General features: G+C 51.6%; 1 protein-coding gene across 6 annotated transcripts; it reads left to right on the forward strand.

The window, feature by feature from the left end:
* The first annotated feature begins 1,360 nt into the window (after positions 1-1,360).
* Positions 1,361-19,774, forward strand: THNSL2 (threonine synthase like 2). Of its 6 annotated transcripts, none has more exons than XM_039914696.1 (10): positions 1,361-1,562; positions 5,343-5,480; positions 6,144-6,395; positions 8,987-9,181; positions 10,820-10,972; positions 12,314-12,556; positions 13,042-13,190; positions 14,697-14,822; positions 16,476-16,627; positions 19,362-19,774. In XM_039914696.1, the coding sequence occupies exons 3-10, from the start codon at positions 6,173-6,175 to the stop codon at positions 19,591-19,593; spliced, it is 1,473 nt and encodes a 490-aa protein (XP_039770630.1). In that variant the 5' UTR covers positions 1,361-1,562; positions 5,343-5,480; positions 6,144-6,172; the 3' UTR covers positions 19,594-19,774. The 6 variants fall into 6 exon arrangements, with proteins under 6 accessions (XP_039770630.1, XP_028938776.1, XP_007670089.1 ...); XM_029082941.2 differs by having other exon boundaries at positions 1,370-1,562; positions 19,353-19,774; XM_029082942.2 differs by lacking the exon at positions 1,361-1,562 and adding an exon at positions 4,331-4,351 and having other exon boundaries at positions 19,353-19,774.
* Positions 19,775-20,829: the final 1,055 nt, after the last annotated feature.

Below are 20,829 nucleotides of genomic sequence, written 5' to 3' on the forward strand. Positions count from 1 at the left end.
GATATAAAGAAATTATAGATGTGTACAAAACTCACCTGTGCTGGGCAGCAGCCGCATGGGAGAGAGTCGAGGGCGGGACTTCAATTTTACCGTGTGGAAGGAGGCGATGGTAAACCATTTTTGTATTTCGACCAAGAAAACTCGCTGGATCCACTACCAGAACGATTGCAGGTGGAGGTGGGCGTTCTGGGACAGAATGGGTCCACGGCGTCTCTATGGGTCAGAGACGCCTCCGCAGCATGAGATAAGACTTAAGTGCTCTGGGGCTGAGAGTAGAGTGAATACCAAACGCCCAAATGGTGCCCGTCCAATTTCACAGATGATGCAGAAGAGAGAGGGAGTCAGGGATAAAAGGGCTTAATTGGGGAAAGCCCCTTGGACTCAAGGTAGGCTAAGCTCTGGGAGAGAATACCTATTTGGGAATTAGACATGACCCTCTGGCCCTCCTTTTTTTGTGGTATTTTTTAAGCACTTACTGTGTGCCAGGCAACTAGACTTAGCACTAGCGTAATCAGTTTGGACACAGTCTCACACGGGGCTCACGGTTTTAATTTCCATTTTATTCCCCATTTTACAATTTTATTTCCCATTCCCCAGTTTTAATCTCCATTTCACAGACGAGGTAAGTGAGGCACATAGAAGTGAATAGATCTGCCCAAGATCACACAGCAGACAAGTGGCCCAGGCCCAGGCCTGTGCGCTAGGCCATGCTGCTGTCCTTGGCCGGCTCACAGTGCAGGTGGGCCTGGATGCACCCAGAAGGAGCCCAGTGCCGACGTTTCCCGGGCCGGGCAAATGCCAGGTGGGACCACGGGAGCCAGAGAGCAGGTTGACACGCTGGCTGCTTCCACCATCTCACGCTACGAAGTAAATCTGAGCCGATTCCGCCCGTCTTTTCACTCATCCACTCATTCAGTTGTATCGATCGAGTGCTTGCTCTGTGCAAATCACTGTACTAAGTGCTTGGGAGAGTCCGATGTCACGATGAACAGACACATTCCCTGCCCACAGTGAGCTTACAGTCTAGATGGGGGAGACAGACATCAGTACAAATAAATAAGTTCCGGATAGGTAAATCGGTGCTGTGGGGCTGAGAGGGGGGATGAATTAAAGGGAACAAGTCAGGGTGTCGCAGAAGGGAGTGGGAGAAGAGGAAAAGGGGTCATAGTCAGGGAAGGCCTTTTGGAGGAGATGTGCCTTCAATGTGCCTTCCTCCTTCCCTCCCTGCTTCCATTCCTCCCTCCCTTCTTTCCTTTCTCCCTCCGTCTCTCCCGCCCCTCCTCCAGACTCCCTGTACAACCGTGATTGCGTCAGCTGCTGGCTCTTTCCCCACTAATGGCTAATCCTTCTCTCTTCTCAATCTTGTTTTCCCTTGTAAACCTTGCCTCTTTGGCCTCTTCTGAATCTTTGCTCAGGTTGTCTTGCATGGCTTCTCACTCTGCCCTCTGGAATCCCAGCTCCAGAGTCCCTGCTTCAGGAAGTCTTCTCTCATTAATAAAAAACAGACAATAACCCAAACTTGATTTCCAGTCCGGCCGTCTCCCTCGGGACACTCTTGAACGGTTAGTACATTTAATGGGTTGGGGTTATATTCAACGGATCGATCGTCTTTATTGTGTGCAAAGCACTGTACTAAGTGCTTGGGAGAGTGCAGTACAACAGACTTTGCAGACGCTTTTCCTGCCCACAGCGAGCTCACTTTCTTGAGAGGGAGACGGACGAAATAAATAAATTACTGATATGTGCTTTGGGGCTGAGGGAAGGGTGAATAAAGGGAGCAAATCCTAGTGCAAGGGTGACACAGAAGGGAGTGGGAGAAGAGGAAAGGAAGGCTTAGTCAGGGAAGGCCTCTTGGAGGAGATGGACCTTCAATAAAGCTTTGAAGTCGGGAGCAAGAGTAATTGTCTGTTATTATGAAGAGGGAGAGAGTTCCAGACCAAGGGAAGGATGCGGGGCGGGGAGGTCGGCAGCAAGATAGATGAGATCGAGTGAGTAAATTGGCTGCATTATAGGTTTGACTTTCTTTTATAGTTAAGCAAGAACCCTGCTTAATCTGTAGTCTGTAATCCTCGGTGTTCTGTAATCAGGGCCATACACAAATGGGTCCTCAGCAAACATTAAGGTGGAGGGAGAGGAGGATTGAAGGAATGGGGAGAGGATGGAGAGAAGAGGGAGGAGGGGGAGGAGGAGTATTTAAGGAGGAGGAAGAGGGTAGGGGGGAAGGGGATCGAAGGAATAAGGAGAGGATGGAAGGGGGGGGAAGAGGAGAAGGAGGAAGAGGGGAAGGAGAAAAGGGAAGAGGAGAGGGAGGAGGAGATGGGAGGAGAAGAAGGTAGGTGGGAGGAGGAGGGGAAGAAAGTAGAAAAGGGGGAAGAGAAAGTGGAGAAGGAAGGGAAGGATGAGAGGGGAAGTAAGAGGAGGAGAGGGAGAAGGAGAAACAGAAGGGGAAGATGAAAGAGAAGGAGAAGAAGAAGACAAAGCAAAGAGTGGGAGCTTCTTGGAAAGGAAGGATTAGGCAGAGTGTGCCAGGATGAAAAATAGCAAGAACATGCTATTTCTTTCTGCCTTCTCTCCACCACGACTCGCACTTTCTATTCCTCTTGCTTCCCCTTTTCTTTTCCAACTCGGATTTCCAAGTGAAATCCTGTAGAATCTTTCACGGGTACTGCCCTGACCCTCGCACTAATCCAGCAGGTCTGGGCCGGTTTGGGTCTCAGGGTTCTGGGCTCTGAGGAGAAGCAACATGGCGCAGTGGATAGAGCAGGGGTCTGGGAGTCAAAAGGTCACGGCTTCTAATCCCCGCTCTGTCACTTGTCTGCTGTGTGACTTTAGGCGAGTCACTTAATTTGTCTTTGCCTCAGTTACCTCATCTGTAAAATGGAGATTAGGACATGAGCCCCATGTGGGTCACGTTTTGTGGCGGGATGGGTCCTCTGGGGCATTGGGTGGGGAGTTCTGCGGCCCCATAGGTTCCCTCTCTCTTTCCTGAGACAGCGGTGGTCCTCTTAATACTAATAATGATGAGGATGGTATTTGTTAAGTGCTTACTATGGTGCCAGGTGCTGTACTAAGCTCTGGGGTGGATCCAGGGGTGTCTCTCAGTGAGGAGGTGGGGGACACCCCAATCTCTTTCCCCCTCACCATTAGAAGCCCCAGGTCCGGATCCCTCCAGTGAGCCCAGTGTGGACAGGGATTATCTCTCTCTATTGCTGTGTTGTACTTTCCAAGCACTTAGTACAGTGCTCCGCACACAGTAAGTGCTCAATAAATACTATTGAATGAATGAATGAACAGTAAGGGCTCAATAAATACGATTGAATGAATGAATGATTAACTTGTATCGACCCCAATGCTTAGAACAGTTCTTGTCATAGAGTAAGCACTTTTAACAAATATCATTAATAATAATAATAATAACAAGGCATTTGTTAAGCGCCTACTATGTGCCAATCGCTGTTCTAAACACGGGAGTCTCGCGCCCCATTTTACAGATGAGGTGACGGGCACAGAGAAGTGAAGTGATTTATCCAAGGTCACACAGCAGACAAGTGGCGGAGTGGGGATTTGAAGTCATGGCCTCTGACTCCCAAGCCCGGGCTCTTTCCACTGACCCATGCTTTCTTCTTATTCTTAATTATTATTATTATCATCATTAGGAAGCAGCATGGCTCAGTGGAAAGAGCCCGGGCTTGGGAGTCGGAGTCCATGGGTTCGAATCCGGGCTCTGCCCCTCGTCAGCTGGGTGACTGTGGGCAAGTCACTTCACTTCTCTGGGCCTCAGTGACCTCATCTGGAAAATGGGGATGAAGACTGGGAGCCTCACGTGGGACAACCTGATGACCCTGGATCTCCCCCAGCGCTTAGAACAGTGCTCTGCGCCTAGTAATCGCTTAACAAATGCCAACGTTATTATTGTTAGCTCAGGCTCCGGGCTCCGGATTCGGGGTTCTGGGCGGGAGGGAGGTGGGCGGGTGCGGGGCCTGGCCGCTGGGGGCGGTAGGGAGCGGGCGGGTGCGGAGGCGGGTGCGGGGTCTGGCCGCTGGGGGCGGTAGGGAGCGGGCGGGTGCGGAGGCGGGTGCGGGGTCTGGCCGCTGGGGGCGGTAGGGAGCGGGCGGGTGCGGAGGCGGGTGCGGGGTCTGGCCGCTGGGGGCGGTAGGGAGCGGGCGGGTGCGGAGGCGGGTGCGGGGTCTGGCCGCTGGGGGCGGTAGGGAGCGGGCGGGTGCGGAGGCGGAGCCCGGAGCCCGGAGCCCGGAGCGCGGATCGCGGATCCGGAGCCTGGAGGCGGAGGGCGGAGGGCGGAGGGCGGAAGGCGGAGCGCGGATCGCGGATCGGGAGCCCCGCTCCGGCCCAGGTGCAGGGAGGGGGCGGGACGGACCAGAGCGGGGGGCAGCGGAGGGGCGGGGGGGACCGGAGGATTGGGGGTCTTTTGCTAAATGGGGACCCCCCCCGCCCCCAGGGCAGCCCCAGCCCTGGTCCCCGCCCCCCCCCAGGGGAGTCCCTCACCCCCCCCACCAGACCCTGGGGAGCCTCAGACCCCCCTCAAGACCTTCATCCCGCCCCCAGGACCCTGGGGAGCCCCAGACCCTCCTCACCCCCAGACCCTCCTCACCCCCAGACCCTCACCCCCCCCCCCAGGAGAGCCCCTCACCCCCCCCCCAGACCCTGGGGAGTCCCAGACCGCCCCCCCCAGACCCTCACCCCGCCCCCAGACCTAGGGGTGCCCCAGACCCCCCCCAAGACCCTCCCCCTGACCCCAGCACTGCCCCACCCCCAGGAGAGCCCCTCACCCCGCCCCAGACCCTGGGGAGCCCCAGACCCCCCCCAAGACTCCCATCCCACCCCCAGTCCCTCCCCCCCAGCACTGCCCCACCCCCAGGAGAGCCCCTGCCCCCCCCAGACCCTGGGGAGTCCCAGACCGCCCCCCTCCAGACCCTCACCCCGCCCCCAGACCTAGGGGTGCCCCAGGCCCCCCCCAAGACCCTCCCCCTGACCCCAGGACTGCCCCACCCCCAGGAGAGCCCCTCACCACCCCCCAGTCCCTAACCCCACCCCCAGACCCTCACCCACCCCCGGCACTGCCCCACCCCCAGGAGAGCCCCTCCCCCAGATCCTGGGGAGCCCCAGCCCCCACCGAGACCCTCGCCCTGACTCCCCCCCCCAGACCCCCACCCCCAGGAGAGCCCCTCACCCCACCCCCTGACTTCCCCCAGCACCGCCTCACCCCCAGAAGAGCCCCTGAGCCCGCCCTCGGCCTCCTCCCCAGCCCCCCACCCCACCAATCCTTCCCCAAAGGGCCAGAAACCTCGCCCACAGAAATCTTGCCGTTGCTTCTCATTTTACAGATGAAAAAGAGTTGGATTTTAAGGATCCTCAAAAGACCATCTGCAACTCCTGGGCGGGTCTTCGGCACCCCTGTCTGCCCCGGGCCTCGGTGTCCCCCATCCGGGAAATAGAGGTGACCGGCCCCGACCCGTTAGATGGTGAGCACGTCCAGGGCAGAGATCTCCGTCACTCCGTCCAAGCCGTCGCTTTGGAAACGGCAGCCAGCGTGGGGATGGGGGGCTGTAGTTGAGGAGCTAATTGGAGGAGGAGGCCAAGTCTCGGGCTCGTTAACCACCAGTGCCCACCAAACACCCAACTTGCATTGGTAGATTTGCGCCCCACACTCCCAACTGGCGTTGGTTAATTTTCCGCCTTTAAGTCGGGGTGCAGAATTCTCTAATTTCCGCCCCCCTCCCGGTAAATAATAGTGATGGTATTGGTTAAGCGCTTACTATGTGCCAAGCAGTATTCTAAGCGCTGGGGGAGAGGCGAGGTTATCAGGTTGTCCCAGGTGGGGCTCACGATCTTAACCCCCATTTTACAGATGGGACAACTGAGGCACGGAGAAGCCAAATGACTTGTCGCAGAGCTGACAAGTGGCAGAGCCGGAATTAGAACCCACGACCCCCGACTCCCAAGCCCCGCGGTCTTGCCGCTAAGCCAGGCTGCTGCGGGCTCACTGTGGGCAAGGACCCTCTTTATTGCTGCATGTGCTCTCCCAAGCGCTTAGTACAGCGCTGCGCGCACAGTAAGCGCTCGATAAAAGCGATCGAACGAATGAATGTGCGAGTCGGCTGGTTTTTCCGTATGGCTTTCCCCAGCCCGTCGGCTCTCTGGGCCTGCCGGGACCATGAGGTACGTCAGCACCCGGGGTCTGACCCCCAGCGTCGACTTTGAGGGGGCCTTGTTCTCCGGCTACGCCCCCGACGGAGGCCTGTTCGTGCCCGCGGAGATCCCCCGGCTGGACGAGGACACGCTGAGGAGATGGAGCGTCCTCCCGTACCCCGGGCTGGTGAAGGAGCTGTGCTCGCTATTCATAACTCCAGAGCTCATTCCCAGGGAAGACTTGAACCGTGAGTCTAAAACTCCCCCCCCCCCCCGCCCCCCGTTCGACCCGCTGCGAGAATTGGGATCTGCCTTCAGCGGGCTTGTGGTCCGCGGAGAGTAGCGTCATCGGTCGATCGGTTAATTGCATTTATTAAGGCTAACGGGAACAATAATGGGGGGTATTTGTTAGGCTCTTGTGCGTCGAGTGCTGTACTAAGCACTTGAGCTGCTTGGACAAGTCGCTTCTCTGGACCCCAGTCACCTCATCTCTAAAATGGGGATTAAATCCTCTTCCCTCCGATTTTGTTACGTTCATAAGAGTTTTGGGATCGAGGGTAAATAAATGGTGGTATTTGTTAAGCGCTTACTATGTGCAAAGCACTGTTCTAAGCGCTGGGGGAAACAAGGTGATCAGGTTGTCCCACGTGGGGTTCACAGTTTTAATCCCCATTTTACAGATGAGATAACTGAGGCACAGAGAAGTTAAGTGACTTGCCCAAAGTCACACAGCTGGCAAGCGGCGGAGTCGGGATTCGAACCCATGAACTCTGACTATGACTCAAACTCATAGTGGGCAGAGAATGGGTCTGTTTTTTGTCGTATCGTTATTGTTATAGTGTACTCTCCCAAGCGCTTGTTACAGTGCTTTGCACACAGTAAGCGCTCAATAAATGCGATTGAGTGAATGAACACTTTTCCAAGCGCTTAACACGGTCCCAGCACACAGTGAGCACTAGAGCCGGGAAGCAGCGTGGCCCAGTGGAAGAGCATGGACCTGAGAGTCAGGGGACCTGGGTTCTAATTCAATCAATCAATGGTATTTATTGAGCACTTACTATATAAAGAGCACTGTATTAAGCGCTTGAATTGGTTGGACAAATAACTTCTCTGGGCTTCAGTTACCTCATCTCTAAAATGGAAATGAAATCCTCTTGCCACCAACTTAAACTATGAGCCTCATGTGAGTCAGGGACTGTGTCCAACCTGGTTATCTTGTATCTAACCCAGCCCTTAGCACAGTGCCTGGCATATAGTAAGTGCTTAACAAATACCATAAAAATAAACAAAATAAAAAAGAATCTGGGAGGGAAGATGAGGAGTTCAGCTTGGGGCATTGTGAGCTTGAGTTGCCAGCAAGTCACCCATGTAGAGATGTTCTGGAGGCAAGAGGAAATGCAGAATTGCAGAGGGGAGATGACAGACTTGGAGAGTTAAATTTTCTCTTTATGGTATTTATTAAGCACTTACTACGTGCAGGGTAGATACAAGCTAATCAGGTTGGACACAGTCCATGCACCACATGGGGCTCACAGTCTTAATCCCCATTTTACAGATGAGGTGACTGAGGCACTGAGAAATCAAGTGATTTGCCCGAGGTCACACAACAGACAAAGATGGGATTAGAATAGGTTTTCTGACTCCCAGGCCTGCACTCTTCCACTCCACCCTGCTGGAGTCACAATGCGCACAGAGGTGGAAGTGGAAGCGAGGTGGGAAGCTGAGCTCCCCAAGGGAGTGAAGGCATATTGGAAAAAAAGAAGGGGTGACCCAGAACGGAGCCTTGCGGGACGAATAGGAGGTGGAAGGTAGAAAAAGAGCCAGCCAGGAGTCTGAGAAGAATCAGCCAGAGAGCTGAAAGGAGAACCAAGAGAGAACTGTGGCAGGAAAATCAAGAATAGTGTTTCCAAGAGAAGGGGATAGTCCACATTGTTGAAGGTATCGGAACAGTCAAGGAGGTTTAGGGCAGTGTAGAGAAGCGGTGTGGCCTAGCGGAGAGAACACGGGCCTGGGAGTCAGAAGATCATGGGTTCTAGTCCCAGCTCCGCCACTTGTCTGCTCTGTGACCTCAGGCAAGTCACTTCATTTTTCTGTGTCTCAGTTCCCTCATCCGTAAAATGGGGATTAAGACCGTGAGCCTTAGATGGGACAGGGACTGCCCAAAACCCGATTACCTTGAATCTACCCCAACGCTTAGAACAGCGCCTGGCATGTGATAAGCAGTTAACAAATGGCATAAGCAATTAATTAGAGGCTGTTAGATTTGGTGAGAAGGAGTTCGTCGGTGATCTGGGAGAGTGGGATCTCAGTGGAGGAAAGGAGGCGGAAGCCAGATTGGAAAAGGAAGAAGCACTAGATGTATACGACCCAGTCGAAGAGTTTGGACGGGATGTGAGTTTGTTGTTGTTAAGGGACGTATCTACCAACTCTATTGCTTTGTACTCTCCCAAGTTCTTAGTACACTGCCCCACACCTAGTAAACACTCAATAAATACCATCGATTGATTAAATGGAAGGAGGAAGATGGGGCGATAGATGGATGATGTAGTGGGTCAGAGAATGGTGTTTTTTTTAGGATAGGGACGATGGAGGTGCATTTCTTTCATTCTTTCATTGCTTCTTCCACTAGGCCACACCGCTTCTCTTTTTGTCAGGGAGAGCCCCCAATTTTCTGTTGGTAAATGTCAGAATCAATCGAACCACCAATGGTATTTATTGAGCCCTTACCGGGTGCAGAGCACTGTACCGAAAGCTTGGGAAAGTACAATAGAACACCGAGCCCCCAACGAGCTTTGTGTCTAGAGGTGAAACGATGCCGTTTTCCGCCCCTCTCCACCAGGCCTGATTGACCGAGCCTTCAGCAGGTTCCGGCACCGGGACGTCGTCCATCTGTCCAGGATGAAGGATGGGCTGAATGTGTTGGAACTGTGGCACGGAGTCACCTACGCCTTTAAGGACCTGGCCTTGTCTTGCACTGGCCAGTTCCTGCAGTACTTCTTGGAGAAGCGGCAGAAACACGTCACCATTGTCGTGGGTGGGTTGCCGGGGAAAAAGAGAAAGCCGGGAACTCTGGAGTGGCTAGCCGATGGCCGGCAGCATGGCGTAGTGGATAGAGCACGGTCCTGGGAGTCAGAAGGTCGTGGGTTCTGATCTCGGCTCCTCCACTTGTCTGCTTTGTGACCCTGGACAAGTCACTTCACTCTCCTGCGCCTCAGTTACCTCATCTGTAAAAGGATGCTCGTGATTGTGAGCCCCACGTGGGACAGGGGCTGTGGTCCAACCCGATTTGTTTGTTTCCACCCTAGTGCTTAAAACAATAGAGAAGCAGCGTGCCTTAGTGGAAAGAGCATGGGCTGAGGAGTCAGAGGCATTCCCTGCCCACAGGGAGCTTACAATCCTACAGTGGGAGGCAGACATTAAGATAAATTATGAATATGCACAAAAGTGCTGTGGGATGAGGGAGGGGTGAAAATCAAGTTTTTAAAGGGTACAGATCCACGTGGGGTGAGAAGGGAAAGGGAGGAGGAAGTGAAAGAAGAGGAGACTGTCCCCAGAGATAATAAAATAAGAGGGAGATCAGCAGACCTAGATGACAAACATGTTATCCCTCCCTCCTCAGATCTGACAGGCAATTACTCTCCCCCCTTTCAAAGACTTATTGAGGACACATCTCCTCCAGGAGGCCTTCCCTGACTAACCCCCACCTTTCCTCTTCTCCCACTCCCTTCTGCGTTGCCCTGATTTGCTCCCTTTGTTCTTCCCCCCTCCTACCCCCACGAAACTTAAGTACATATCTGTAATTCATTTATTTGTATTAATGTCTGCTTCCCCACCTCTGGACTGTAAACTCGTTGTGGTCAGGGAATGTTTGTCATATTGTACTCTCCCAAGCATTTAGTACAGTGTTCTGCACACAGTAAGCTGTCAATAAATGTGATGGAATGAATGAGTTGGAATAAATGAACAAGTGCATAGGCTTAAATGGTAAAAAAAACAAAAACAAAAGGCACTTGACCATTCAATAAATCACTCTCTTGAATGGTGGTTCCTGGTGAGTGGCAGGTGGGTTGGGAGAATGTCCAGAGAACATATACCCTACCCCCAATTGGATAATTGAAAATCGGTGAAGTGAGCTTGCTCAGATGTACTTGTTCAATTAATTTTTTGCTAGAAGCTGATCTAGTCTTTGTAAAAAAAAAAAAAAAACCTCAGATGGTCACAGATTCAAAAAACTGACTTTCTGAGTACATTTTTTTTTTTAAAGTCCTGCAGTTTGCCTATTGTATTGATCCAGCCACAGGCCAGATGGGAGATGACATGACTGGGCATAGGTTCATTCATTCAGTAGTATTTACTGAGCACTTACTGTGTGCAACTCACTGTATTAAGCACTTAGAGATCGCAGGGTGGTCCTGAGGTGTGACTCTGGATCCAAGCTCAGCCAGCCCCAGGCTTTTCCCAGGCTCCTGTGAGGGCAGTTGGACACCCCGGACCGTTCATCCTCATCAGTGGTATTTATTGAGCGCTCACTGGGTGCAGGGCACAGACATGTTTCCTACCCATTCCCAGCAGAAAGACTGGCTACATCTTGCTCTCTTGGTCTTTCCATGTGGTATTTCTCTGACCCTTTCAGGTGTGATGGGGCTGAGGTTTTCTCTTTTCTCCCATTCAGGGACTTCTGGGGACACAGGGAGTTCAGCCATCGAGAGCGTGCGAGGGGAAAAGAACATGGACATCCTAGTTTTGCTTCCCAAGGGGTACTGCTCTCAGATACAGGAACTGCAGATGACCACTGTGCTGGAGGACAATGTCCATGTGTTTGTGGGTAGGTGTGCTTTTTTTTTTAAGGCATTCGTTAAGCGCTTATCAAGTGCCAGGCACTCTACTAAGCACGGGGATACGAGCTAATCAAGTTGGACACTGTCCAGGTCCTCCACAGTCACAGCCTTAATCCCCATTTTTCAGATGAGGGAACTGAGGCACAGAGAAGTGAAGTGACTTGCCAAGGTCACACAGCAGAGAAGTGGCAGCGTCGGGATTAGAACTCGGGTCCTTCGACTCCCGGGCCCGTGCTCCATCCACTAGGCCACACTGTTTGCAGAGAGACCCTGGGGGTGAGTGGAGGGGTGGGTTTTGAGCTCAGACTAAGGCCCCCTTTTCCTCTGCTTCTCTTCCCCTCCCCATCGCCCGGACTCCTCCCTCTGCTCTACACCCACCCCCGCCCCACAGCACTTCTGTATATTTGTACGTATCGATTATTCTATTTATTTTATTAATGATGTGTATATATATCTATAATTCTATTTATTTACATTGATGCTATTAATACCTGGTTACTTGTTTAGTTTTGTTGTCTGTCTCCCCCGTTCTAGGCTGTGAGCCCATTGTTGGGTAGGGATCGTCTCTATCTGTTGCCGAACTGTACTTTCCAAGCGCTTAGTACAGTGCTCTGCCCACAGTAAGCGCTCACTAAGTACGAATGAACGAACGAAATGGCTGGAGAGGTGTGAGGCAGACGCGATTAGAACCCAGGTCCTTCTGACTCCCAGGCCTGGGCTCTAGTCACTAGGTCAAGCTGAGCCAGCCGTTGGGGGCAGTGGTATTCATTGTGTAGTTAGAGTGTGCAGAGCACTGTACTGAGCACTTGGAGAGTTACGGCGCGGTTAGACACGATCCCTGCCCTCGAGCAGCAGACCATCTGGTTATTATAGCTACTGGGAGTTGCACTCCCCTCTCCCAGCCCCCCAGCAGTTATGTCCATATCTGCAATTTCTTTCTATTAATGTCCATCCCCCCTTCTAGACTGCAAGCTCCCTGTGGACAAGGAATCGAGAAGCCGCCTGGCTCCGTGGAACGAGCCCGGGCTTGGGAGTCAGAGGTTGTGGGTTCTAATCCCGTCTCTGCCACTTGTTAGCTGTGTGACTTTGGACAAGTCACTCAACTTCTCTGTGCCTCCATTACCTCATCTGTAAAATGGCGAGTAAGACTGTGAGCCCCACGCGGGACCTCCTGATTACCTTGTTTCTACCCTAGCGCTTAGAACGGTGCGTGGCACACAGTAAGCGCTTAACAAATACCATCATTATTATTATTATTACTCTCCCCAGCGCTGTGCACGCAGTAAGTGCTCAGTAAGTCCAACGGACTGACTCTCCTCCCCCGACAGTGGAGGGAAACAGCGACGAGCTGGACGAGCCCATCAGGGAGGTATTTGCGGACGGAGACTTTGCCAGGACGCATCATCTGATGAGCCTGAATTCAATCAACTGGTCGAGGATCCTGGTGCAGATGGCGCACTACTTCTACGCCTACTTCCGCTGCCTGCCATCCCCGGGCACCGCGGGTACCACCCGCCCCCGGCCTCCAGTGGAGATCGTCGTGCCAACGGGAGCCGCCGGCAACCTTGCAGGTCCAGAGCGCCTTCCCGAGCTCCGGCCCCCGGTCGAGGCCCGCTCGGAAATGTGCGGCCTAGCGGGTGGAGCACGGGCCTGGGAGTCACGAGGTCGTGGGTTCTAATCCCGGCTCCGCCACTTGTCTGCTGTGTGACCTTGGGAAGTCACTGCTCTGGGCCTCAGTTACTTCGTCTGTAAAATGGGGATTGAGACCGTGAGCCCCACGTGGGACCGGGACTCTATCCTACCCGATTTGCTTGCATTCACGCCGGCACTATAGTTTGTGCCTGGCACACAGTGAACGCTTAACAAATACCGTAATTATTATTATTATCCACAAAATGGGGTTTCAGTTCCTGCTGTCATTCGGACTGTGAGCCCCACGTGGGACAGGGGCCGTGCCTAACCCGATTAACTCGCATTTACTCCGGTGCTTAGTACAGAGCTTGGCACAGAGTAAGCGCTGACCAAATACCACAATAATTATTATTTTTATTTTCAGCCGGGTGCCTTGCCCAGAGGATGGGCCTGCCCCTCCGCCTGGTCGCGGTGGCGAACGACAACGACATCATCCACAGGACCATCGAGAGAGGAGATTTCTCGCTCTCGGACAGCGTTAAGCCGACGCTGGCGTCCGCCATGGACATTCAGGTAGGCGCACATGCGTGTGTGTGTGTATACGTGCATGTGTGGTCCATTCCCTCACTCTCCGGAGTTTAGTTAGTAGCCTCAGAAATCATTTCCTTAATAAGCATTAGCTCTTGGGGAGGCGAGAGGGATTTTGAGGTCACGACGGTCCATAAATGATAATGTTGGTATTTGTTATGCGCTTACTATGTGCCGAGCACTGTTCTAAGCGCTGGGGTAGGTACAGGTTAATCAGGTTGTCCCACGTGGGGCTCACAGTCTTAATCCCCATTTTACAGATGAGATAACTGAGGCACCGAGAAGTGAAGTGACTTGCCCAAAGTCACACAGCTGACAGGTGGCAGAGCCGGGATTAGAACCCATGACCTCTGACTCCTAAGCCCGGGCTCTTTCCACTGAGCCACGCTGCTTCTCTGAACACACCCGAGCTGCAGTTTGAGCTGATGGAAATTGGTTTCAACAAGTTTTTAAAAGCCAGGTAATTTTACCCCCTCACATTCGTTCGTAGAGTAGGTTTGGGCTTTATTAGGTAGCTGACAATTAAGCAGCCCCCAAAACCAAAATGAGGCCTCTTCTTCTTGGGCCACCCTGTATTTGCAAGATGTTTTAATAAGTGCTTGCCATGTGCCAAGCACCGTCCTAAGCGCTGGGAGAGATACGAGATATGCAGGTTGACCACAGTCCCCGTCCCACATGGGGCTCTTAGTCTGAAGTAGGAGGGAGTAGGACTTAATCCCCATTTTACAGATAAGAAAACTGACACACACCGAAGTTAAGTGACTTGCCCAAGGCTCACACAGCAGGTAGGGGGCAGAGCCGGGATTAGGACCCAGGTTCTCCGATTCCCAGGCCCGTGCTCTTTCCACCGAGCCATGCTGCTTCCCGTGCCGCTTTCCGGTCTGATCTAGACAATCCCTGGGTGACGCTGGCAGATACCACGGCTGAGGGCCACTTGTCTGCTGTGTGACCTTGGTCAAGTCATTTTTAACTTCTCTGTGACTCTGTTACCTCCTCTGTCAAATGGGGATTAAGACTGCGAGCTCCATGTGGGGCAGGGACTCTGTCCAACCTAATCTTATAGATACCGCAGTGTTTATTATAGTACCTGGCGCGTGGTAAGGGCTTTACAGATAGTATTAGGAAAACAGAAAAAGCCAGCCCCTGGCCCCAGCCCTGAATCCTCAAAAAGGGAAGCAACACAGCCTTGTGGAAAGAGCCTGACCCTGGAAGTCAGGAATCCTGGCTGCTGCATGATCTTCTCTGTGCCTTAGTTTCCTCACCTAAAAAATGGGGACTAAATACCTGTTCTCCCTCCCCCTTAGACTGTGAGCTCCATGTGCGTCAGGAACTGGTTCTGAACTGATTGAATCTACCCCACTGCTTCCCCCATAGTAATCGCTGAACAAATACCCCGATTATTATTATTATTATCACTGGGGCTTTCATCCACGGACCATTTTTACGCCGCACCACGTCCAAGACAACCTTGGTCCCCCTTTTCTCTTCCAGGTGCCCTACAACATGGAGAGGATTTTCTGGTTGTTGTCGGACTCTGACAGCACTTTGATCAACGCCTTGATGGAGAAGTTTGACAAGACCAAGAGGGTGAAATTGCCAGAAATCTTGCATCGGGAGGTCAGTCAGTCTATTTAGACAGTTGTCACCAAGCCTGTCACGGGGATGGTGAATGGGGAGCCAAGCCCATTCATTAAGAGAAGGAGCGTGGCCTGTCAATCAATCAGTAGTATTTACTGAACTCTTACTGTGTGCAGAGCACCGTACTAAGCACCCATGCTCTATCTGCTAGGATAGAGCAGCTTCACTAGATGATAGTGAAAAATATTAATAGCTGCAAACAGAAGACCTCAGTTTATGGAGTTGCTAATTCTGGCCCAAATCTTGGGAGAAATAATGATTGTGGTATTTGTTAAGAGCTTAGTATGTGCCATGCACTGTACTAAGCGCTGGGGTAGATACAAGATCATCAAGTCTCACATGGGACTCACAATCTAAGTAGAAGGGGAGAACGGGGATTGAATCCCCATTTTACAGATGAGGGAACTGAGGCCCAGAGAAGTTAAGTGACTTGTCCAAGGTCACACAGCAGGCAAGTTGAGCATTTGTTAGTGATTGAGATTGGCTTTGAGTTCCTTTGCCCTTTAGGGCTGGGAGGATGGTGATGTGACTAGTAATGCCTGTCACTAGGATCGGGGGTGAGGAAGCCCGTTGTTGGGTAGGGATCGTCTCTTTTTGTTGCCCGATTGTACTTTCCAAGTGCTTAGTACAGTGCTCTGCACAGAGAGGAAGAGAGAAAGAAAGAGGGAGAGAAAGAGAGAGAGGAAGAGAGAGAGGGAGGGAGGAAGGGAGGGAAGGAGACAAGGTGAGTACCATTGGGCCTTTGGCTGAATCTTTTAAAGAGAAGTGAGAAATGCAAGGGATAAAATAAATAGGGAAGCAGCGTAGCCTCGTGGACAGAGCACGGGCCTGGGAGTCAGAAGTTCTAATGGTTTCTAATCCCAGCTCCGCCACTTGTCTGTGGTGTGGCCTTGGGCAGGTCATTTTACTTCTCTGTGCCTCAGTTACCTCATCTGCATAATGGAGATTAAGACTGTGATCCCTATGTGGGACAGGAACTGTGTCCAACCTGATTTGCTTGTTTCCACTCCAGCGCTTAGTACCTGGCACAAAGTAAGTGGTTAACAAATGCCATTATTATTATTATTATCAACAATAATATCAATAAATATGCTCTCTAGGAAAGGGAGAGCAGCTGTAAGAAGCAGTTTTTCTCCCCATGGTTAACTCAGTGTTCTGGGGACCTGTCCATTAAATTTTGTAATGAGAAAAATAATGATAATAATCAGTGATATTTATTGAGCACTTATGGGCAGAGCAGTGTACTAAGCACTTAGGATAGTACAATATAACAGAATTATCCAACATATTCCCTGTCCTACTATGTGCCAGGCATTAAGGGAGATATGGTACAATCTAAGACACAGTCCCCTTCCCACATGGGGGAAAGGGAAGAAGAACAAATATTTAATCCCCATTTTACAGATGAGGCCCAGAGAAGTTAAGTGACTTGCTCAAGGTCACACAGCAGGCATAGGGGCAGAGCCAGATTTTGATAAGCGCTTAGTAGAGTGCTCTCCACACAGTAGGCGGTCAATAAATACGATTGAATGAATGAACTCAAGTCATCACTCCCAGTCTTGTGCTCCTTCTACCAGTCACGCTGCTGCTCTTTTTCCGGGATCTTCCCTCCTTCACCCTGACACATTTCAGATTTCAGAAATGATAAGCTCACGGTCGGTTTCGGATGAGGAGATCGTACACACCATGCAACGCTGCTGGGAGGAGAACCGCTACCTGCTGTGTCCTCACTCTGCGGTGGCCGTTTTCTACCACTACAAGCAATCTGAGGCACGGCAGCCCAGGTGAGAGGGTCGGGCCATCCAACTCCCTTTCCCTCCGTGGGCCCATTTCCTTTTCCATAATAATAATGCCATTTGCTAAGCGCTTATCTTGTGCCCGGTGTGGGTTGTCACATTGCGATCAGATCAAGCAGTCTCTGGTTGATCACAGCGCTGAACCTCTCTTAGATGGTGGGGTAGGGAGGAAGGGGGCATCTCTTCACGTGGGGAGCGTGGTGTAGTGGCTAGAGCACGGACCTGGGAGTCAGGAGGTCATGGGTTCTAATCCCGTCTCTGCCACTTGTCTGCTGCGTGACCTTGGGCATACTCGCTTCATTTCTCTGTGCCTCAGTTATCTCATCTGTAAAATGGGGATCGATACTGGGAACCCCATGTGGGGCAGGGATTGTGTCCAACCTGATTTGCTTGTATCCACCCCAGTGCTTAGTACAGTGCCTGGCATATAGTAAGCGCTTAACAAATACCATAATAATAATAATAATAATGTTGGTATTTGTTAAGCGTTTACTATGTGCAGAGCAGTGTTCTAAGCACTGGGGTAGATACAGGGTAATCAGGTTGTCCCATGTGAGGCTCACAGTCTTAATCCCCATTTTCCAGATGAGGTAACTGAGGCCCAGGGAAGTGAAGTGACTTGCCCACGATCACACAGCTGACAAGTGGCAGAGCCGGGATTCGAACTCATGACCTCTGACTCCCAAGCCCGGGCTCTTTCCACTGAGCCACGCTGCTTAATAACATGTCTACCAATGCTGATATATTATACTCTTCCAAGCACTTAGTACAGTGTCTTGCCCATAGTGAGCGCTCAGTAAATACCACTGATGGATCGCAGCACTAAAACCACCTCAGGCAGTGGCTTCTCGTGTCAAATGGTGGGGGAGGGAGGAGAAGGGCATCTCTTCATGTGCACAGCGAACATGTCCACCCACACTGATATATTATACTCTTCTAAGCGCTTAGTACCCCTTTCCTGCCCACAGTAAGCACTCAGTAAATACCACTGGTTGATTGCTCCCAGCACTGAAGCCAGTCATTCGTATTTATTGAACGCTGACTGTGTGAGAGCACTGTACTTAGCGCTTGGGAGAGTATGATATGACAGTAATCGGACACATTCCCTGCCCATAATGAGTTTACAGTCTAGAGAGGGAGACAAACTTTAATAGAATTAAATAAATTATGTCAAATGGTGGGGTAGAGAGGAGAGGGGCATCCTTTCCTGTGGGCAGGGAAGGGGCCTACTCTGCTAAGTGCTTAGCGTAGGGTTCTGTGAACAGTAAGCACTCAGTAAATACCGTAGATTGATCCCAGGGCTCAAGCCACCTCAGGCAATGACTTTTCTTGTCAAATAGTGGGGTAGGGAGGAGAGGGAACGTGACTAATTTTGGAAGTCCAGGAGCTGAAGTTGCAAGGACATTAGCCAGGGATCCACAAGCTTTAGGGAGTTTCGCCAGATTCTCTAGGAGACCTCAGAAAAATCACCTAACTACTTCAATCAATCAATCAGTGGTATTTATTGAGTACTTACTCTGTGCAGAGCACTTTCTAAGTGCTTGGAAGAGTACAGTACAAGAGAAATTAGCAGACACGTTCCGTGCCCATAATGAGCAACCTCTTCTGAAAGATGGGGGCAGTTACCCGGCACACTTCATTCAGTCTTATTTATTGAGCGCTTACTGTGTGCAAAGCACTGATCTTATTGCTTGGCACACCTCCCAGCCTTTCCTATTGGGAGAGGACGACCTAAAGGCAGGAAGCATCCCCAGCCTGAAGAAGTTCACTATTGGCAGGATGAGTGATTTTCCCCATTTTTATCGACATGCTTACTTTCGTTCATTCATTCGTTTTTATTGAACGCTTACTGTGTGCGGAGCACCGAACTAAGCATTTGGGAGAGTATAATACAACAGTAAACAGACACATTCCCTTCCCACAATGAGCTTACAGTGTAGAGGGGGAGACAGACATTAATATAAGTAGATAAATTACAGATATGGGCATAACTGCTATGGGGCTGGGAGTGGGATGAATAAAGGGAGCAAGTCAGGATGACACAGAAGGGAGTGGGAGGAGAGGAAGGCTTAGTCAGGGAAGGCCTCTTGGAGGAGATGTGCCTTTGATAAGGCTTTGAGGTGGGGGGCGAGTAATCGTTCGTTGGATATGAGAAGGGAGGGCGTTCCAGGCCAGAGGTAGGACATGGGTGAGAGGTTGGCGGCGGGATAGACGAGATGGAGGCACAGTGAGAAGGTTAGCATTAGAAGAGCGAAGTGAGTGGGCTGGGTTGTAGTAGGAGAGCAGCGAGGTGAGGTCGAAGGGGATGAGGTGACTGAGTGTCTAAAAGTCAATGGTGAGGAGTTTTTGTCTGATGCAGAGGTGGTTGGACAACCAATGGAGGTTCTTAAGGAGTGGGGAAACCTGGCCTGAACGTTTCTGGAGAAAAATGATCCGGGCAGCAGGGTGAAATTTGGACTGGAGTGGAGAGAGACAGGAGGCAGGGAGATCAGCAAGGAGGCTGATGCCACTGTCTTATTTCAGACTGGGAGACTGTGCTTGTTTAAAGAGCCGAAGTAAGGACAAAGAACCATCCAAGTCCCTTATTTTCACATATCCTAACGTTGTCTTTTTCCTCTCTCCAACCGCTCTCCCTTTGGCTCTTTCTCCCTGCCTGTCTCTCGGTCTCCGTCTCTCTCGGTCTCTGTGTCTCTGCCCCCCCCGCCCCCGTCAGCATTCCCAGGTGTTGCTTGGCCCCCGCCTCTGCAGTCAAGTTCCAGGATGCCGTCCTCAGGGCCGAGCTCCTTCCCGAGATCCCACCGGAGATCAAAGCCTTGGAGACCATGGAGACCCGGGCTACGATTCTGCAGAGAGGGGATAACTGGACCCAAATATTGCGCGACGCGATAGAGGCGCTGGCCCGGCGCAGAGAACGGACATCCCGTCCTGTGGCCGAAGGGAGTCATCGGGAATAACAGTCCAGAAATGCGATTCGGTTTTCCCCCGTGTTCTTTCCTTGCCCCGGGATCCCGGTAGAGTATTCCCATTTGAGGTTGGGCGGTCCCCTGTCTGGGAAGTCTAGCCCACGAGAAGCAGCGTGGCCTAGTGGTTAGAGCACAGGCCTGGGAATCGGAAGGACCTGGGTTCTAACCCCGTCTCCACCGCTTGTCTGCTGCTTTGTGGCCTTGGGCGGATCACTTCAATTCTCTGATCCTCATCTGCAAAATGGGGGTTGAGAAGCAGCAGGGCCTAGCGGGTAGAGTTCGGGCCTGGGAGTCAGAAGGGCCTGGGTTTTAATCCCAACTCTTCCACTTGTCTGCTGTGTGACCTTGGACAAATGACTTCACTTCTCTGGGCCTCAGTAACCTCATTTATAAAACGGGGATAAAGACTGTTAGCCCCACGTGGGGCATGGATGGGATCCAACCTGATTAGCTTTATCTACCCCAGTGCTTAGTACAGGGCCTGGTACATCATAAGTGCTTAACAGATACCAGTAAATAAAAAAAAAGTTAACTCTGACTGAATTCCCTGAGTGTTACTGGGTCCTATATTCTATATTCTCCAATTTCCCATCTATCAATTAATCAATCAATGCTATTTATTGAGCTTTTAATGTGTGCAGAGAGCATTTCTTGCTGACTCTTCTCAGCCTGTGTTTACCAGTCTGAAAGTCAGGAATGACACTGACCCGCCTCACAGGCCTGCTTTGGCTCTTTCTTTAAGGTAGAAAACCGGGGAATCTTTAGAAGAAAGAAACCCTAAAAGGGTATTTTTTACTAGAGTGATGAAGGGCTTAAGAATTCAACCTGCCTTCTGACCTCAGTGTCACTCTGTCTCCCTAGGTGACATCAGTGTTTCCTTTCCAGAAACCCGAGCTGGTTGTTTGCTAAAATCCCAACTCCCCGATTCTCTCCAGCCCTCGGCCCTCTGATTTTTAGCCACCACTTCTGGAGCTCTTTTTCCAGAGCCGACTTTCAGGCCCACAGGAGGGAGCCGTGATTTCCAGATCGGTGGGTTTTCTGCATTTCCGCTGTGGTTCGCAGTCTCTCGGAGACGCCACAGAAAATTAGCTGTGGTTTCCCGGCCCGATCGGTTGCTCCGAGAACCCGCAAAACCTACGCCACAGAGAGGGCCGTAAAGGAAATCTGGAAATGAGCCACACCTGAGGAAGCTGGGGAGCTCGTCTGGGGAGAACAATCTCCAGCATG

This window comes from Ornithorhynchus anatinus, chromosome 18 (assembly GCF_004115215.2).
Source record: "Ornithorhynchus anatinus isolate Pmale09 chromosome 18, mOrnAna1.pri.v4, whole genome shotgun sequence".
Taxonomy (NCBI): domain Eukaryota; kingdom Metazoa; phylum Chordata; class Mammalia; order Monotremata; family Ornithorhynchidae; genus Ornithorhynchus; species Ornithorhynchus anatinus.